The sequence below is a fragment of the Bactrocera neohumeralis genome, chromosome 4 (genome assembly GCF_024586455.1).
Source record: "Bactrocera neohumeralis isolate Rockhampton chromosome 4, APGP_CSIRO_Bneo_wtdbg2-racon-allhic-juicebox.fasta_v2, whole genome shotgun sequence".
Taxonomy (NCBI): domain Eukaryota; kingdom Metazoa; phylum Arthropoda; class Insecta; order Diptera; family Tephritidae; genus Bactrocera; species Bactrocera neohumeralis.
Window position 1 is genome coordinate 887,826 of NC_065921.1, and position 21,448 is coordinate 909,273.

The 21,448-nt window shown below is 35.9% G+C and overlaps 1 protein-coding gene across 2 annotated transcripts; it reads left to right on the top strand.

Annotated features, from left to right (window-relative positions):
* Nucleotides 1–397: 397 nt before the first annotated feature.
* On the top strand, nucleotides 398–21,113 carry LOC126755421 (lysophospholipid acyltransferase 6). Of its 2 annotated transcripts, none has more exons than XM_050467974.1 (9): nucleotides 398–500; nucleotides 1,138–1,320; nucleotides 16,837–17,060; nucleotides 17,199–17,367; nucleotides 17,595–17,765; nucleotides 18,612–18,959; nucleotides 19,016–19,216; nucleotides 19,279–19,410; nucleotides 19,829–21,113. In XM_050467974.1, exons 2-9 carry the CDS (start codon nucleotides 1,225–1,227, stop codon nucleotides 20,585–20,587), a joined length of 2,100 nt encoding a protein of 699 aa, XP_050323931.1. In that variant the 5' UTR covers nucleotides 398–500; nucleotides 1,138–1,224; the 3' UTR covers nucleotides 20,588–21,113. The 2 variants fall into 2 exon arrangements, with proteins under 2 accessions (XP_050323931.1, XP_050323932.1); XM_050467975.1 differs by lacking the exon at nucleotides 398–500 and adding an exon at nucleotides 684–920.
* The last annotated feature ends 335 nt before the right edge of the window (nucleotides 21,114–21,448 follow it).

Consider the following 21,448-nt stretch of genomic DNA (forward strand, 5'->3'; position numbering starts at 1 on the left):
ACATTAAGTATAGAAACAGTACTACTTACAACGGTCTTCCTCGAGACATTAATCTTTCAATTGCAATGAGTTCATCAGCCATTTAGTAACTATATTAATATATTTTATTTTATCACAATAAGACTTTAATTTTTAAATATTCAAGCGTCTTTAACTATTTTTTCTTTTTTATTTTTAATACTTAGAAACCAAAGAAATCTACGCTAAATATTTTTGCTGGTACCTATTTAAGGTAATTCACTTGGATTGATCAAAGCATTTAAATGACCGCTATTTTCGGCGTTTAATTTCGTTTATAAGTTTAAAAACATAAAAAGAAGTTGGCAACGCGATATGACAGTTGTCAAATTCACCTCTGTACGTCATTCTCCATCTTCATTGCTTTCGCCGCAATTACTCGTCGTTGGCTTTGTTAAAATTATCTGAGAATTAGTTTATTTTGAGTCGTGGAGGTGAAATAAAGTACAATTATTGTGCGAAAATTAAAATTGTGTTGAAAGGTGAAAATTTAGCTAAATAAATATATATTTCTCTGTGAATAAAAAGAGCTGTGAAAAAGAAACTTGGCGAGTTACTTACTACTAAGAACAATTCTATAGCAAGAAGTCGTTCCTACTCATTAACGCCTTAAATGTCAGCATATAAAATTCTTGATACGTATATGTACATATGTATATATTTAAAAATGTATGTACATATATAGTATTTGCACAATGTTAGTCGGTTCTAGATGTTGACTTACCCACCCACTCCCTATCGTAGCAATACTTTCCTTAAGCTAACTTATTTTTGTTATTGTGAATGTCTGAATGAAATCAACAAATTATAAATTTGTGCAATATATGAAATAAAATGAAATATATTTAATGTGGTTGTGTTTGTGAGCCAAATATGTCGAAGTGTTCAAGCAATACGAAAAGGTGAAAAATAAATTTTTTAAATGAAAAGAAGCTACAATTATTTATAAAAAAAAAATGTGTAAAACAGCAAAAATTTCTTGTATGAAAATTTTAAAAATTGTAAAAATTTACACAACCCCATATAGATATCTATGTACTTAAACTGTTACCGTGATCGCGTGTTAAATTCTGACCATATATTGCTACTGATATTAATTTTAATTAATTTTTTCTACAGGTTTATATTGAATGAAAAGTGATAGTTAAGAAATAAAAAAAAATTATATAAGAAGCGACGTCGACGTGTTAGCAATCTGGCAGCGAAATGCTAGAATCGCCTAAATTCATAGATAATGACAACTATCAAGGCAGTCGGGCCTTCACTTGGTTGGCAGATATATGTGGCTTATCAGTAGACTTGGTAAGTATGGGCTTTGAGATGAAAATGATGAAAGCTATTATTATTTATTATGTACTATTTTCTTGATGTACAACCTGTAGATATACCTGTAAACTCCACACAGTGAAACAAGAAACTAATTCTTGAAAGACCGCATTGCCATTGAATTATGTACCTCCTTATCAGTAATTATGCTATGCATGCGATGTTTATTGCTGACATCTATAGATGTGATTGAGCAGTGGTATTCATGCTCTAAACTTGATATACTTATCTAGGTTTACTATTTTACGCTTGCTTAAATGATGCTATATTAACATATGGTAGCAAATTGAAAGTCTTAGGAACATAATTTCAATGACAATTGTTCAGATTATCCACTTTATTTAACACTTTGACCTCTTCCTTGCAATAATGTTGCATGAATAATTATAAAAAAATATAACAAATAAAAGATTTGGATGGGTAATGCCGAACGGAGTCATGTTGTGCACGTACCGGTGACGATGATGTATGACGAATTACATAGGAACTCCATGCCTGTTTCAAAGTTACAAACATTACTCTATAGCGTTCTCATGTCTGTTACTTTGAGGGTCGTTAGATACTCGGAGATCACACTCACATTCGCAGCCGCTTTTGTGGGCCCTCTCAAGAGTACATTCACATTTATTATATATACGATTGTGTCAGCTAACATTGCAAAAATATGGGAAATGGAGGTGATAGAATATATACGTATGTATGTACATATGTACATATATCTAAAGAAATTATTGCTGTCACTAGCAATGAGATGTGCGCCACCCCCAGCTACAAATCTGCCCGCATTGTTTGTCACACTAAGGTGCTTCTCGGTGTCGATGATCTAAACTGCACCTTATTTGTGTGTATATTTGTTTTTATTTCACTTTCCATGCTTCTATTTTTATACGCGGTTTGCCATGAAGAATGCATACGCTCACAATTTTATACTTACATATGTACATATACATATGTATGCGTATGTAACAACAGATGTACATTCTTTCCATTTATATCTAACCAAAGATTTGAATAATTTTGTTAGCATCACTGTTGTAACATATTACCCACGATGCAAATCTTCGTTCACCTACTAATAATTTAACTAACTTATTGCTTTGTCAGCTGCATACTTTGTCTGATTGTGTAATTTTTTTATCATTTGCGCAGCTTGTGGACAGTTGTGTACTACTTGCTAGCTTCAATTTATGAATTTGGCACTTCGAGTTCGAAGTTATGGCCTTTCGCCCACAGGCATTTGTACTAAATTATCGTAAAATTACATTTAATTTTGCTGAATTATTGTTAAGCAAAGAAGAAGAGTATTTCTATTAAATAATGAAATGAAATCATGGCGACAATGGTAAATTCCTTTGAAAATATTAAGATACGTATTCAAATCACACTCTTGATTACTTGCAACTTTGTGAAAAGTTCGTTTTTCGGTATCCATTTTTCTTATGCGATAATAGGATATTTAAATAATTTTTGATTTGAGGATGTTGTATTGCTTTGAGGCAAAATGTACGGGTAGTAATCAACAGGTGGTGCCAGGTTCAGCTGCTGTATGGTGAACGATAAGAACGTCTCAACCAAGTTCCCAGGGTTTCTGTCAAGTCACTATCGATATGTGTGTCCTGATGAAGCACTCATTCTTCTCCCTATTTATAGAAAATTATATATCCCGAACGTTACAAAAATTTAAGTCCTTTTTGACTCCATTTTGAAAAATGTAAAGCCACTGAATTGTGGCGAGTAATTTAGAAGAATTAGTCCTCAACTATATTAAAATAATGTATAATACAGCAATCCTTTTTTTGGGTAAATTTTAGAACAGCATACCCCGATTATTACAAATGTTTTCATTTTTTTTTATTATAAAACAATTTCCGAATTGTATACAAAGGCTTATGATTTTATTTGATTAAGTCTGATGTCATAAATGTTTGAAATATGTGCATACACACATACGAATGTACATATGTACATAAACATACGTACATATATACATAAATTAAAAAATTAATAAATTGCGCAGCTATTGATCAAGGTCTCTCTTCAAAAGGTTCCAACCGATTTCCACATTACACATACACATACAAATAGACGCTTAGTTAGATTTACCTTCAAAAGGAATTATATTTTTACAAAATTCAAAACAACGATTACATATGTTCATATGTATCATACATACTCACATGCATAAATATGTATATGAAAAAGTAATTGTCTTGCCTAGAACTTGTTTACGGCAGTACCGCACATGTGTATGGACAATTATGTATGGATTCCGACCATTTACATCTATACATATGTATGTACATATTTCCGACTGACCATATTAAGTGTGGATTTATTGAAATCAGCATCTAATTTTGCGATCATCGCCGAAATGGCTGAGCATTATTCTTTATTGCAACGATCCAAAGAATTTCTTAATTGCTTGGATGCGCAATTATTAACTGATCATTATACCCTGAACAGGGTATATTAAGTTTGTCACGAAGTGTGTAACACCCAGAAGAAAGCGTCGGAGACCCTATAAAGTATATACATATATAAATGATCAGTATGTTGAGATGAGTCGATTTAGCCATGTCCGTCTGTCTGTATATACATATACGAACTAGTCCCTCAGTTTTTAAGACATCGTTTTGAAATTTTGCAAACGTCATTTTCTCTTCAAGAAGCTGCTAGTTGTCGGAACTGCCGATAACATATAGCTGCCATACAAACTGAAAGATCGGAATCAAGTTCTTGTAAGGAAAACTTTCAGATATAACAATGTATCTTCACAAAAGTTGGCACAGTTTATTTTCTAAGATAATAATGTAATATACGAAGAAATTGTTCAGATCGGCTTACTATAGCATATAGCTGCTATACAAACTGAACGATCGGAATCAAGGGCTTGTATGGAAAACTTTCGCATTTGACGTGGTATCCTAAGGTAATAACATAATCTCCGAAAAAATTGTTCAGATCGGATTACTATAGCATATATGTAGCTTCCATACAAACTGTACACATAGCTACTAAAAGAAATGCACCTGTGAAGGTAGGGTTACCAGATGTACTGATTTTTTAGACCCCCGTACTGATATACTGATTTTTCAATGAAGTGTACTGATTTTTCAATGAAGTGTACTGATTTTTGGCGCAAACGCCTTTTTTCGCAAATTTATCCAATTTTATTGGATACACACACGCGCATTCGATAAACGCACCGAACGATTTATAAGCGGATGAAAAGAGACAAAATATATCGATCTTTATTGAGACTTTCGATACTGTTATTCAATATCAACCTTTACTTTCACACAGCAAGACTCGATGGCTTAGTTTAAAAAGCATTAAAAGCTTACCTTTTATCAATCGAAAAACCTGCAAAATTTATGGAAAATTTATTTTCTGATGATTTGGCTGAAAGCTATCTTTTGTTTGTCCACTAATTTATGTTAAATTTTCAATGTAAAATAGCATCAATAGAAAGCGAAGGCAAAAGTGTTCTTTAAATTAATTTAATCATTGAATCCGTTGCTAATTCCTTGCGCGAGAGAATCAAGCACAAGTTTTTGCCTCTTACTCTACTTTCAAATCTTGACACTTTGAAATCAGAAGGAAAAGAAAAGGAATGCCTTGATTTCCATGAAAGAACCGTCAGTGTTTATCAGGAAGCTCTTGAATACTTGTTGAAATGGACTTCATCTTTGTCAATTAAAAGTTTTCCAATGGTTGAAATTTGATCGCACATCAAAAGAGGTTCGATATGAAGAAGTTGTGCAAACAATGCAATTTCTTGAATCAAAAAATGTTCATATCCATGAAGAGAAGATAATTGATCAATTGGTGAATTTGAACAATTTTATAGAAAAGAAAAAAGAGAAAGACGAAGATTCTATAAAATTTTTTTCACAAACTTCAAATTACCAGATTTGTGCATTTTTTAAAGAGAATTCAAACATTGATTCCTTTTCTGAAATTTTGAAAATTGCGCAGTATTCTTCTATTCCCGGACATAATGCTAATTGTGAAAGAATTTTCTCTCTGATCAATTTCTAATGGAGTGATGAACGCCATCGTCTCCTTGTTGAAAATGTTCGCAACATGATTGTCACTAAATATATAGTAATTATAAGAACATGCCATGCAACGATTTCCATAAGTATATAATGAAAATTGAAAATGTTGATATGCTAAAAGCAATCGGCAGTGCCAAAAAATATGACCAAAAAAATGTAAATTTTTCAATGCTGGAAGATAAATAAATTCTACCCATTTGAGACGCTGGAATTTGTGATCCATCTGTACCCTGCTCCTTTTCCTTTTACTTTTTTTTTTGCTTTTTTGATGGAGACGTACTGATTTTTCGCTGGACCGATCTGGTAACCCTATGTGAAGGGTATATTAGCTTCGGTGCAGCCGAAGTTAACGTTTTTTCTTGTTTCATTTTGCATTGGAAGTATTACGTTAGACTAACCATCAATTGAAAGTTTAGCAAATATGATATCCTCATATAGTGTCGTACAAAACATTTTCAAAAAAAATTGGATCCTGCATCTTTACCTCTAATTTTCTGAGGCCTCACAATTTGTCTCATAGGTTTGTATAAAAATATTATATATTTATGACATAAATGTGCGATCAATGCGCTTTTTAACAATTTCGTGACGCTTTTTTGAACATTTGAAGTACGAACCCCTAAATTTTATTTGCATTTCTTTCTCACCACATGGCTTTACGGATAATTTCTATAGATGAACCGATTTCTTGTATTATGAATACGATGAACCGCCGTACCATACCAGAAGCAGAAAAGCATCCACAGTCCATAAGCCATTGGCTTTTACGTTTATTATTTAACTTTATGTTTTTAGGGTTGGAAGAGTATTACATTTTTTTCTTCTTTATGTTAAATGTTTTTTTTTTTGTTTACTTTAAATGTTCAGTCGATCTATTATTATCTTTCTAAAACCCGTTATGTATATACACCCTGTTTAGAAAGTATCGGGGTATTCTTCATTTAAATCTCCCGTTTATATGGAAAACAGGTTAATTTTTTTCCTAGGTTGGTACAACTGTCCTTAATTACGATGCCAAAAATTAGCGCGATCTGTCAACCAGCGTGCTTACAGCAGCTGTTTATGTCATTCGACCTCAGCTCTCGCGTCGAATTTGTTTTGACGTCTTCAATTAACTCAAAACGGTTTCCCCGGAGCGGTTCTTTGAGTTTCAAGAATAGCCAGAAGTCACATGGAGCTAAATCAGGTGAATACGGTGCTTGCTCAATGCTATTTGTTGAGTGTTTGGTCAAAATTTAACACAATACGTTAAACATTTTTGTAAAATTCGACAAACACTACTGAAGTCGACTGACATAAACAGCTGCTGTAAACACACTGGTTGACAAATCGTGCCCCAGGAGATTAGAAAATTAGATTGTTTCCATATAACACTACCACAACTTAAGCCGTATTTCATTGTCTCCCAACAATTTGCCTTAAATACCAAAGTCACAAGTAACTTCAACTTGAAAACAATCTTTTGTGCCCTCTGTTGTGCGTAATACTCGTAAAATAATAACAATGTCTGTTCGTTCTGCCATTATTCGCAGTGTTTGCAAAAAGTGACTAAATTATGTAACTATACTTGACATATGTATCATACATGAACCGAATCGCTTGCTTGGCTAAAATTTAAATTGCAGACAATAGTAATCGTCTGCTCGCATATTTAAATCCACTTTCCTCGTAGTCCTCAAGGCTCATTCATGATTGCGAATCGCTTCTTTTAAAAGAGTGGCGTGACTGGGTAGTTGTTGTGACTTCCCCTTCATTTTGGCTCTGCCAAAATTATCACCAATTTTTAATTCGTTGAGAAGTATTCATTTAGTTCTGAGAGCTTAATACGCTCATAATAACGCCGTCTGTCCGCTTTTGAGTTTTCTATATAAGTATTAAAAGCTCGGGGAAAAACCTATTGAATTGCAAATATATTTTTATTTTCTTGGCATTGGCAAGAAAGTAACTCTGTCTATAAAATGTATATAGCTCCATATGAACCTAAGACCGAACAGCTGGCTTAAATTTTTTGTTTTTTTCGCAAGACCACTTCCATTTGCACATAGTGATTACCCACTTCGGTCGTATTTTTCATCGCCTCCCAATGTAATTTGTTAGAACACCCTCAAAGTGTGTGTGCGGCGCGTCAAACTCTAATTAGAACAGTTGGCTGGTAAACTCGCACTCGAATAACTGACCCACTTAGCAAATATAGTTAAACACTTGCAACTTTTTATGAACGAGTAGGCACACATTCCACATTTTCCAAATTCGATTGCTACAATTAAGCGGCCTGTTTGGAGAAGTGGCTAGTGCCGCGTTGGTAGCCCAGCTGAGCTGGCCGGTCAAGCGAGACGAAAGCACCTGTTGAAGTGGTTTTGCGGTTTTTACTGCCGTGCTATTGCATAGAAAGACACTGAGTTTCATTTGTTCACTATACAATGAGTGAGTGAATTTATGGATGGACTTATGGATGGCAAGCCTGTATTAACCCTTTGGCAGCGTGCTAAAATTGTTAAAATGTTTTACTTTTGATTGTCAGCACTGTCAATCATATCTTTCAGTTTACTTTCAGTAAATTATAATAAATAACAAGTAAGGAAGGGCTAAGTTCCGGTGTCACCGAACATTTTATACTCTCGCATGATAAAGTGATAATCGAGATTTCATTATACGTCATTTACATATTTTTCAAATACCGTATTTTTGTAAAGTTTTATTCCGCTATCATCATTGGTTCCTAATGTATATACTCGTATTATACAGAAAAGGCATCAGATGGAATTCAAAATAGCGTTATATTGGAAGAAGGCGTGGTTGTGAACCGATTTCACCCATATTTCGTACATGTCATCAGGGTGTTAAGAAAATATTACATACCGAATTTCATTAAAATCGGTCCAGTAGTTCCTGAGATATGGTTTTTGGTCCATAAGTGGGCGACGCCACGCCCATTTTCAATTTTTAAAAAAGCCTGGGTGCAGCTTCCTTCTGCCATTTCTTCCGTAAAATTTGGTGTTTCTGACGTTTTTTGTTAGCCGGTTAACGCACTTTTAGTGATTTTAAACATAACCTTTGTATGGGAGGTGGGCGTGGTTATTATCCGATTTCTTCCATTTTTGAACTGTATATGTAAATGCCTGAAGAAAACGACTCTGTAGAGTTTGGTATAGCTATAGTAGTTTCCGAGATATGTACAAAAAACTTAGTAGGGGGCGGGGCCACGCCCACTTTTCCAAAAAAATTGCGTCCACATATGCCCCTCCCTAATGCGATCCTTTGTGCCAAATTTCACTTTAATATCTTTATTTATGGCTTAGTTATGACACTTTATAGGTTTTCGGTTTCCGCCATTTTGTGGGCGTGGCAGTGGGCCGATTTTGCCCATCTTCGAACTTAACCTTCTTATGGAGCCAAGGAATAAGTGTACCAAGTTTCATCATGATATCTCAATTTTTACTCAAGTTACAGCTTGCACGGACGGGCAGACGGACGGACGGACAGACAGACATCCGGATTTCGACTCTACTTGTCACCCTGATCACTTTGGTATATGTATATAACCCTATATCTGACTCTTTTAGTTTTAGGACTTACAAACAACCGTTATGTGAACAAAACTATAATACTCTCCTTAGCAACATTGTTGCGAGAGTATAAAAATACAAAGTAAGAAGAGCATTCACTCCAATATTAATGTTTGGGATTGTGGGAGGAGGCCAGCTGATCACTGTCAACAGTCAAGCATAACTATATACATATCTACATATTTATACGAAAGCAGAGATGTGTGCGAGGAATGCTAATGTTGTCGCCTCGCAGAATGCTAGTATGTTAGAAAGAAGCTCATGTGTGTGGTTGCCGTCAACAGAGTTGGATCACTTCAATGTCATGCACGTAAAATTGGGCCTTTGGTTAAACGTGTCAGACCAGTTTTGTCAACTCTTTACTTACGTAGGTACATATAAGTTCAAACATACATAGTTATTCACATATCGAAGTTCTAATTAAAATGAAAACTCGGCTACATTAATAAAATGGCTGATTGAGTTTTTCCAAATTTGACTCCTGGATAATTATCTTTTATTATAACCTCTTATATTTAAGAAGAAGCATTATTTTATGTTTCTACAACTTTTTTTCCGTTTTTATACCCTTATCAGGTGCTGGCTTAGAAAACATGTTTAGTTAACGAGATTTCTTCACGAAATTTGGCATGTATTTTTGTCCAAGGTAACGGTACAATTTCCGAACAAATATAGATCGAGCTACTTTGTAATATAGCTGTCATTCAAACTGATTGACCGAAATCAAGTTTTGGTATGGAAACAATTATTTTGTTTAATGTGGTTTTGTCAATGAAATATTTCTCACTTCACGTTCAAAGCCATTCGTTTGTAATTTAATTACTCTGCCTTGTTTGTTTTGCTAATTTTTTGTCATGGCTTCACTGCATTTGCTTACATCATCGTCACCGTCATGCATGTTGGACGAATATTCGTCATATTTGCATACGTAAATAGTCTTTTTTCAATTTATTTTTGCAAAGAACACTGACTAATCAATTATTTGTTAAAATTCAATTGGCTTTCGCTAGAAGTGGCAGCCCTTAATGTATAATTTGAATTAACGCAGCTGATTGATATGCCTTGTACAGGTGTAAAGCGGGGAATAGGTGTCCCTGTGAGGTTAAGTCACATTGCTGTAGCTGACTCTTTTCCAAAGTGGTAAAACATAGCAACACTTAAAAGTTTGTTCAAGCTAATCACTACCTAATAATTTTCCTCACCATGCTCAGCTCCTTCTCTTTAACCAATAATAATGTTCATCAATAATGTTCTGGCTCGATATTCACTACAAATATTAGAACTGGAAATAAGTCATTACTGCAAACGCTAAGTTTAAGTCTAATATGTATGTATATATGTACATACATATGTACCTATATAGCCATCTAATCGCAAAATAATTAGTCCGTGTGCTATTTAAATGAAAGGGTTTTATTTCGCAATTAAAAGTGACGAATCAAAATATATTAAGATTTACAGTAATGTAAAAACCATAAACGTAAAACAAGTAAGGAAGCGGCTTAGTTCCGGTGTAGCCGAATATATCATGGTCTTGCCACTTTACACGATCAAAGCCGGGGCATATGGTTTGTTAGATTTTATTCATTTTGGGTACAAAGATACACTGTCTTTAGAAAAGTATGCTCTCTCAATTTCATTAAAATGTATGTAAGCATCTGAGTCAACTGAAAGTTCGAAAATTTTAAAAATGTCGATCTCGGCTTCTTTAACGCTATAATTTTTTAAACAATGTCGGTCGCTATAATCCTTATAGTGACACTTCTATGACGAGAACATTAAACATTCTTCGGTTCAGCAGTTGACTGACCAACCAGAATGCATGTGCGGCGTTTTCAAACAGCGTTCAATGTGCAAAAATAGCACCTAATTTAAATATTAGTTTTTTCCAACAAAAAAAATGCGAGGAATTACTTAAAGGCGATGATTATTAAACGAAGTCGAGCGCTTTTGAAGGCCAATCATTTTTAGTTGGATATCTCTAAGCAATACTAGGCAAATTTAAGTAAGTATGAGTATAGGTGAGTGCGTCCCAAGTGCATTCGAAGAGCTAGCTGAGTAATTGTAATTGCATAAATTAATAATAGCAAAGAGGTGGTAATACGAATACTAAACATATTTATTTATTTACTGAAAAGCTTACTTTAATTTCACAATTCCTTAAGCCCACTGGCGATCACTTTTCAACGAGAAAATAAAAAAAATCTAGCCGGAATACACAAGTATGTTCTATTTTAGGTTAAGAAGTGCTTCAAAGCAGATTGAAAATTCGTATCCATGTAAATACAAAATGTAGTAAATATAAATCCGTTATTTTTCTAGTAGATGGGCCTATATCTCGCATTGTAACTACAAGCTCTACACGGTATTCAAAAACTTCTCAGACAGTGACTAGTGTTTATGATCTCGATGATCAGGTGCGATTTTGGTTTCGGTAATTTTTATGTCCGCACCTGCCACTATCTGGTGATTACTGTCTGTTCTTGCGAAAGGTGTTGCGGGTAAAAAATTCGCCTCAAGAGAATCTTGTTGAAATGGACTTATCCAGTTTAACCTTTAACTTGTTTTGGCTTTAACCTTTCAGCTAGTTCCGCCTTTTTGTTTGAGTTAGTTCCAGTTAACCAATCCCTCCGGTTATAGCTTTCACTGATACATCAATTGGATTTCGCCAATAATAATGAATTACCAACTTTTTCCCCAAGACAGCTGCTGCTAGTTCATGTGACTGTCGGCAACAGCTCTCCAAATGCCATAAAATGGTTCAGATTTGACAGCTATTCTCTCGCTTCCTGCCTGCTGCGCACTTCCCAAACACATGCAGCTTTGTAGCGCGCCATAAGAAGAGTACATGCATACACATACAAACATACGAGTGCATAAATATTTATAAAAAGTTACATGTACCGCCTTCGCCTTCGCGGCGAGCACGAGCTGGTTGCATGCTAAATTGGCACCAAAATTGGTTTTACATAAAATATCAGAAAATGAAATTCCTTTGCCTTCTGCCCTTTTCTCTTTCTGCAAAATTGCTCATTGAAGATTTTCCATTATGAAACACTTGGTTATCGTGTAAAAGAGTTTTGGTGCTCGTAAAATGTATTTAAAAAAATTCGATGGATTAAGAATTTTATTCTTGAGAGCTCACACTTTCAGGGTGACGGAGTCATCCGCTTTCAATGGAACTTCGAATCTCGACTTTCTACTTTCATGATACTGAAATTGCGCAAATATTTTGAAAATTTTAGGAATTCAGGTGAAAAGCGAACAATTCATTCATTGTTCTCTTCCCTTCACATTGTCAGGCCTCTAACATTTATATTGCAACACTAAAAAGTTTTCCATTCACTTTCGCGCTTTGCACTTTTTATTATTAATTGTCGCTCTACCGTATATGTTCACACATATATCGGGTGATTTTTTAAGAGCTTGATAACTTTTTTTTAAAAAAAAACGCATAAAATTTGCAAAATCTCATCGGTTCTTTATTTGAAACGTTAGATTGGTTCATGACATTTACTTTTTGAAGATAATTTCATTTAAATAACTTGATAACTTTTTTAAAAAAAAACGCATAAAATTTGCAAAATCTCATCGGTTCTTTATTTGAAACGTTAGATTGGTTCATGACATTTACTTTTTGAAGATAATTTCATTTAAATGTTGACCGCGGCTGCGTCTTAGGTGGTCCATTCGGAAAGTCCAATTTTGGGCAACTTTTTCGAGCATTTCGGCCGGAATAGCCCGAATTTCTTCGGAAATGTTGTCTTCCAAAGCTGGAATAGTTGCTGGCTTATTTCTGTAGACTTTAGACTTGACGTAGCCCCACAAAAAATAGTCTAAAGGCGTTAAATCGCATGATCTTGGTGGCCAACTTACGGGTCCATTTCTTGAGATGAATTGTTCTCCGAAGTTTTCCCTCAAAATGGCCATAGAATCGCGAGCTGTGTGGCATGTAGCGCCATCTTGTTGAAACCACATGAGTCAACATTTAAATGAAATTATCTTCAAAAAGTAAATGTCATGAACCAATCTAACGTTTCAAATAAAGAACCGATGAGATTTTGCAAATTTTATGCGTTTTTTTTAAAAAAAAAAGTTATCAAGCTCTTAAAAAATCACCCGATAGTATATGTATGTATGTACATATGTGTGCCTATATGCACACGGGAATGAAATGCAGATGAGAATCTCGAACTGCGCATACAATTGCGCTCCTCCTCCCTCTCCCTGGCTATTGTTGTTCGATTTGCTTTTATAGAGTCACGTTGTGATTGTGTGCATTTATGTATGTGTGCGTCGACTAGCCGGGGTAAAAGGGGGCCAAGCCCTCTCCCATCGCCTTAATAGCTAGAAAAGTACAGCGAGCGAATATGTAATGTGCGGCGATCGACATCTTCAAATTCAATATTTGCTCTTGTATTGTCTGTTCATATGTACATACTTATGTACATATGTATGTAGTAGTAAAGTGTTATCAGCTTCACAAGCCTTAATTGAATGTACGCTTTCTCATTTACATGTGTATTTACCATACATGATAGTTTCGCACTTAGGTATTTATGAATTATCTCTCATATTATACGTTGTATTATTATTCGTTCACAAGTTCGATCATTCGAATTAAAAAAATATACAAATTTTGTAAAATAAGATCAAAACACGCGTCAGAAACGTTTCTATAGCTGTGGCAGACATAAACTCTTCATTAATTAGCTCGAACAAATTTTTGAAGAAAACAATTAATAATAACCTTCCGGTTACGGTTTTTTGGCTGTAATTTTTTTAAAAAATGAAAAACTTTGATTCTGCATGTGGATTATTTTTATTTGGTCTTTTAAATTTTTTTACATCAAGTCGAGAATATGATATCATGTAAATGGCCGCCGCCACAGTTGATTGTCATTTGAGCCCTCTTTATGGCATTTTCCATCACTTTGGCCAGAACTTCCGGCGATAGGACCTCACATTCTTGACGCATATTCTCTTTAAGAGCTGCAAGAGTCTGAGGCTTGTTGACATAAACCCGCGACTTCATTAAGCCCAATAAAAGAAGTCTGGAGCGCACACCATACAGTGACTTTGAGCGGGTGTAATGGCTCTTCGTGGGTTACACGTGGATTTTCAGTGCCCCAGACGCGTAAATTTTGCTTATTTACGTACTCGCTAAGATGGAAATGGGCCTCATCACACACGATTATTTTTAATGAAAAATCATCTTCCTCTTGGTGGTGATTAAAGATGGCTTGAGCGTTAGACGCGATTGGCGGTCAGCAGCTAACAGCTGATGCACCGTCTGGACTTTGTACGGAAACATCTTCAAATCTCCTACCAATATTCGCTGTAAACACCGTCGACTGATACCCATTTGCGTAGCACGTCGTCTGGTCGATGTCGACGGCGCCTCCATGACATCATTTTGCCACGCCTGGAAGCATCTCGTGTTGTGCCAGTCTCTTCAAGGCGAGCGGCTAAACATCGCAGTTTTTCACCAGTAGGCGTCGGACCGCCAGGAAATCTGCGACGAAGTTCACGTTGTGCCGAAGTCACCGACCGATTATTGGTCAAATTAATAGTCACCAATAACCCGCGTTCTGGAGCAGTTTATAGTTTATAGCATCTTCTGATAGGAGGATTACTTTTGCGCCACTCTGTACAACAATTAACGGTACATCTACTATAAATATAGATTTTTTTAAACTGAAACTGAGCCCAATAATAAATGTTTCGATGGTTATCCCACTTTTTTCACAAGCAACTATCTTACTTGCTGGCTATACTTCATTCACACCTGCAGTTTTATAGACGAAAACATATGGAGTATAATCGGGATAACCCTCTTGACATTAAAACGTCATGCAAATTTAAACATTTTTCTCTGAAGAGAGTATACAATATATACATATGTATATTGCGGATTATCGCAAAAGTGGCTTGGGTTCTAATATGTACTATATGTACATACATATGTATATATATTGTACGCTGCCGTTTTGTATTTGGCTGATAACGAAACCTCCGAATGAGTTTTCTCTTTGTTTTGATGACCACATCTATATTGGTATTTGGGGTGGCGTGATGTGCCACCAACAAATGCGCACACAAATATGCATGCTTACAAACACAGACATGCATATGCGATTGTAAATGTGTAAGTAAGAATGAAAACAAATTATTCAACAATTAAATTTAGAAATAAAGTTTCTGTGCAAACTTTTGATCTAAATAAACAATCCCCCTTCCCTCCCTCTAGGCTCGTAGTTTAATCAAGAGCTATTCGATTCAATTATTATCGCTATCAGACAAGTTTATTTATATATGTAATTGATGATAACTGTGTGTATAAAGTATTTTGCTTCCGGTCGCGTATTCTATTTATCACTCCCTTTGTCATGATCTTGAAATGAGGGCACAGGTTACTGTATCTAAGCAAGTGATCATGTGGTTCAAGGTGATCTTGGAGAATCGGAAATCATATTGTGTAAACTTTCATTTTTAATAAAGAAGTAAGGAGACATATTTTATAAGAATATCTTGAGGTAAGAATCGAACAGAACAAGTTTTTCGTTGGGCTAAATTCATCTCATTACTTTCTGATGAGTGTTTACGTGTTTAACACAGTTCTAGCAGAAATAAGAAATATGAATATGAAATATGCGTCCGAAATTCCCTTCCGCCGCGGGGATGATAACCCCACCAGTTATCATATTTATTTCTAGAATCATTGAAAATTTGCTTCTTATCGCATGCGACTAACTGATCGCTATCATTTTATAGCCATGACATCCATTTACTTGAGTTAATAAGTAATTGAGCATCACCAGTACCAGTAAGAATACAGACACACTCCTGATTAAAATGGATTTCAAACTAAAATACCGACATGTGAAAAATACTTTATCGTGTCCCTGTATTTACTTTGTGAACAGAAAAAGGGAACTCGCCCCTTTCTACCGAAGCACTAAACGAGAATTCTACTGATTAAGAATTATGATCCTGAGCGTGTTCGTCGCCGGAGGCCTAAGGCCGTAGGGCCTCGATCGAACAACGCCACCTTTTCTTGATTTGTCGGTGTTTAGATTTGTCGGAATTCTAAATTTCAATATTTTATTGTCGGCATTTCGTTTTACACCCGGAATTATTTAATTGGGTCTAGTTATTTCCTTCTAGACCATTATTGTCTTGTCTTATACTCGAAATATTTGACAATTATGTTGTCCATAGATAAATGTATTTATTTGAAAATGACCCACGTATATTCCCATTACATTTTTCTATTAATTTCACTAAAAAATGTTTACTATAAACTAATAAATTAATTTTTTGTTGACAATTTGCAAGCTGTCCTCTGCTTTTTCTCGGCTCAAAAGAATTACGAGTACGTCACAAGATGGCGGTTGGCGTAATCGCGTATTCTATCATTCTTGGCTTGTTATAAAACTTTACGCAACTCTTTTTATTTATTGGATTCAGTGAAGTTCCATTTTTGGCGGAGTTTCACGATTATGTGCGTGGATATGTGTGTTCGATATTGGAGTGAATGACCCAAAAGTCCACTCATGGTTTTAATTTGGACTTTGAAAAGTACAGTTGGTTCATTTACAGTTAAATTCAATGTTAACATACCCTCATAAATATAAAGCGCACTTACAGTTTTAATTTTACTTTATTATGCTTTATTTAATTGCGGTAATTTGCTAAATTGTTAATCTACTTTTGCATTTTATGATCTATTCGACGGCAAACAATTCAGAAAACAGCTCTCCACCAATTTTTGAGTCCCCAAGTCCAACGCCCCATTAATTAGAATATATGTATGCGTATACCGACAGGTGATAATTACAATGTATTTTCTTTGATTTTTGCAGGTTAACTTTTTAATATGTCAAATCGGCGCACTTTTTCTGGCCTCTCTGTTCCGCTCGATTCTGCATCCTTCCAGGGTATCGGCCCATGTGCGACACATTTTCGCGTTAACCGTGGGCTTGGCATTTGGCTATTTCTGCTTTGGTCCACAAGCCATACATATTGCAGGACTTCCATCTGTATGCTACATTGTGATACGTACGCAGGATCCGCGGGTGGTGCAGCGGTAAGGATATATGCATGAACCTTATTTCGTCAACATCAAGTGCTAAATATTTACATTTATCTGCATTTGCTTTACAAATTTACATTTAAATTATTAACTACTGCTCTCTTACTAATGCAATTCCCTGTATATTTGCAGAAATGTCATGCTCGTCGCCATGACATACCTGTTGTGCATCCATCTGATTAGGCAGATCTACGATTATGGCTCCTACTCGCTGGACATCACCGGTCCGCTAATGATAATTACACAAAAAGTAACAAGCTTAGCGTTCAGCATACACGACGGCTTTGTGCGTCAGCATAAGGTGAGTGCGAAAAACTGACAAACTACGACAAAGCAATAAGTAGGCACTAACGGCACGATGAGTGGCAGCCAATGGCGTTAGCAGTAGCGCGTGAGTTTGGCTACAGGGGTGGAGAACCTGCGAAAATTTAGTCTCCTTTAGTGATATTTTTATGAATAATACCGCCTATGATTTCACATGTTTATTTGTTTAGTAATTTCAACTACTAATTTGCTTTTCAATTGCAGGACCTCACAAAAGCACAACAATATCACGCCATTTATAAGGTTCCCTCGGCGCTCGAATATTTCTCATATGTGTTACACTTTCAAGGGTTATTGGCGGGCCCATTGGTATTCTACAAAGACTACATTGAGTTTGTTGAAGGCTACAACCTCCTAAAGCGACCATCAACCAATGTGAGTAGAACAAGCACGCACGCATTTGGAATGCATGCAAATTTTGTATATATGCATGGTGTACGTCAATTGAATAATATTATTGTTCGAACTTACGTTTTGTTCGGTGAAATTTGGTGAGTGCCAACGACTACTGTAGTAACGATGGTGAAAAGTTCTTGACAAAAATTGTCTATTTTACTCAAAATATTGCAAACTTTTTTGTAGTTACAAGCAGGTTAAAAAGTTCGTATATTATAAAAACAATACTCATTCCTCGGTAGAATTACCATTTTAATATTTTCCTTTGATTGGTGACCCTCAAGCAAGCCTTTTCATGGTATTAGCAGCCCTTTTCTCCACAAAATGGTGTCCTTTAATGTACGGAATTCTTTTTCATCCTTTTTTATATCAAAACTTGTGCACTCAGAATGCTATACCTCGCGATCCAATATTATGACACGTGTCCTTTGAGGGTTAGGTCTAACTAGCAATCATATACATATATTTAATTCTGGAGACTCTATCAAATAAACGACATGGGGTTTTTAGACTGTCTGGTAAATAGTATCCCATTATCTTTTGATATGTTCGGATTTCATGTCCAACGTATCGTAATGTATAATACTCACAATGCCTCGTATCTACATGTTAATCTAATGTCATTTGGATACTCTTGAAAATATTCAATTTCGGTAAGAACTTATTTTGCCGAAAGTACTGACCACTACTGAAGACGTTATAAAATTTTCACATTTCTGCATATCTATCTGTCTGTAGACATATAATCTTATTACAAAGCTTTCTACATTTGTGCGCACATCTTGTGATTATTCATATGTTTCCATTTTCCTTCTTATTGCACAGGGCAATTTAGATAATGGCAAATCAGAGTTGGTGTTGGAGCCCTCCCCCGTCAAGGCGGTCATCAAGAAGGTCATCGGCAGTATGGTGTGTGCATTTATATTTATGAAATTCGTGAAAATGTATCCCGTTAAGAACATGAAGGAGGATGACTTTGTAAATACCAGCTCAATGGCGTACAAATTTTGGTATGCCATGATGGCCACATCATGCATACGCTTTAAGTATTATCACGCATGGCTACTAGCCGATGCCATTTGCAATAATTCGGGTCTGGGTTTCACCGGATACGATAAGGATGGCAACTCCAAATGGGACTTAATATCGAATATTAATGTGCTCGGATTTGAGGTATGTTTTGGGCATCACTTGCTGCAACGAAAGTACTTATCTTCCTTTCTTTGCAGTTTGCCACAAATATGCGCGACGCTATCAACAATTGGAACTGCGGCACAAATCGTTGGTTGCGCACCATTGTTTATGAGCGTGTGCCGAGGAAATACGGTACTGTATTAACATTCGCTTTGAGCGCGGTCTGGCACGGTTTCTATCCTGGTTACTATGTGACATTCGCCACCGGTGCGCTGATGGTAACTGCTGCGCGCGTGGTAAGTGCCTTAGCTAATTTCTGTGTCAAGCAGCATTATGAAAAGCGTTTTCATTTTCGTAGGCTCGTCGTATGTTCCGTCATCGCTTCCAGCGCACTCAATTCACGCGTATGTTCTATGACATACTCACATGCCTAACTACTCGCCTAGTAATGGGTTATGCAACATTCCCATTTGTTCTGCTTGAATTCATGGTAAGTTCGAGAAGAAAGCTCTATGTACATGTAGGTATGTACTTCAAAACACAAAAAAAACATGCAACTGTAAATATTACAATTCTGAAAATACACCTTCATGGTCAGGACGTTAAAATTTATTTGAAATCAAATTTTTTTTTAATGAAAACAATTCGGTAAATATATATAACCGAAATAAAATATAGTATCTTGTTATCCAAAGAAAAGAAAGTTCATAATTTCGCGAAACTGAAAAGGTCAAATGAAAAGTTATTCGATATTGAAATCATCCTTCATTATTATCCGATACCTTTTGAATTCAATTTATCCGAAGCAGTTGATAATAAGCGTTTGTCCATTCTATACGCATCATACCTTAATACCTCACATAACTAATGAAATAATTTCTTTTCTGCTTCTCTCACTCTCACTACAGGGCAGCATTAGATTGTACCTGAAATATTATTTATGTTTCCATATAGCTGCACTGGTTACCATTTTTATTTTACCCAAATACATACGCGGCGAACAACGCCGAGAACGCACCCCACAAAAACTACAAAACCCAAGTGAAGAAGATATCAAGTCCAACCACTTCAGCACCGTCTCATTGCCGGCGGCAAACACAGCTGTACAGGACGTTCTTAATGACATCTCAGCGAAAATACCTCAAGGCAATAGTAACGATCTCAACGACGACTATGAAAACCTCAGTGCTCCAGCGACAAAGTCGAACCTCAATGCACCACAACCGGCACCGCTGCTACCCACCGTAGCGTGCGCACGCGAAGCGGTCAGTGTGAAGCACGAAGAGTGCGAAATGGACCAATTAGGCAATAAGATCAAGGAAAAGATCGGAACGGAGACAAAGAACATTGAAGAATTCATTGATAAGACTGTAGCGGAAACTGTTAGCGGCATCGTTGAGTTGAAAAACGATTTGATGCGCAATCGCGACTTTCCCACAATACCCATATCACAAGATGGCCTACGCAAACGTGTTGGAATCGGTGCAAATGTGACAACAGGAAGCGGCGGCAGCGGCAGCGGCAGCGGGAACGAGACTATTGACAAGCTAGTAAACGGTGTCGAAGAGAGTGGCGCTTTTTTGAAGAAAGAAATCGAAGTGATCAATGCGGTGGTGCAACAAGCAAACGTCTTGCCAGCAGTGCTGAGCAATGGACATGCTAAATAGTAATAAATGCCAACAACATTTAAAGACAAGTGGTGGAGCTGACCGGAAACAAAGGCGGCGACGAAAACCACGAGAAGGATGGTGAACGAAATTCAAGCTATTGACAGCGGCAAAGGGAAAGTAAAATATTTATGATCAACAGAGAGAAGAGAAGTTTCCAACAACAATCGCATGAAAAGAGTTTAAAATGGCAATTTTAAAATCCAAAGGACTTTTATACTGAAGCAGGCAAAATAATCGTAAACGGGAGTAAAGCACATCACGGAAAAACACCATACACACGCACGCACACGCAAGCACACAGGAATATTAAGCACAACATTTACAACAACAACTTGCATAAATACATATTACACATTTGAATGTGAAAAAACTTACTTTAACTTTACAAAGGAAATTGTTTCAGAATTGCATTGTGAGCATTTCAAAATTGTCATTACATTGTTTGTATCCATTAATATCCGTACTGTTATTTGCACATTGAACAAAGCTTAAAAATACTTCAAAATACATTTTTATTAATCCATTTACCCGGTATTTTCTCTTTTATTTTGTTATTTTTATTATTTTCAAATTGGAAAACTTAAAGACATTTCATTAAGCAATATGAAATTAAATCCCAAACAAATATAGTTTATAACTAATTCTCAAAGAATATTTCCCACCCAACACACAGCACTAAGTCGAACAAGAAAATTAGGGCAAAACTGTTGTTATATTGTATTACCAAAGTGGTTAGCCCAGGGATGATTGATTATAGTGCTAATTTTTACCGTCGACGTAATTAAAACCTCAAAATCTAAAGGAATTCTTCCCAATGTGGACTATACTATCGTAACAGATACTTACGGTCCCACCAGC

Bases quoted from the DNA above. Each gene is read 5' to 3' on its own strand.
- LOC126755421 (XM_050467974.1), top strand. From the start codon at position 1,225: ATGCTAGAATCGCCTAAATTCATAGATAATGACAACTATCAAGGCAGT. The intron at 19,217-19,278 runs GTAAGTGCCTTA...TCATTTTCGTAG, and splicing joins TGGTAACTGCTGCGCGCGTG to GCTCGTCGTATGTTCCGTCA. The intron at 19,411-19,828 runs GTAAGTTCGAGA...CTCTCACTACAG, and splicing joins TTGTTCTGCTTGAATTCATG to GGCAGCATTAGATTGTACCT.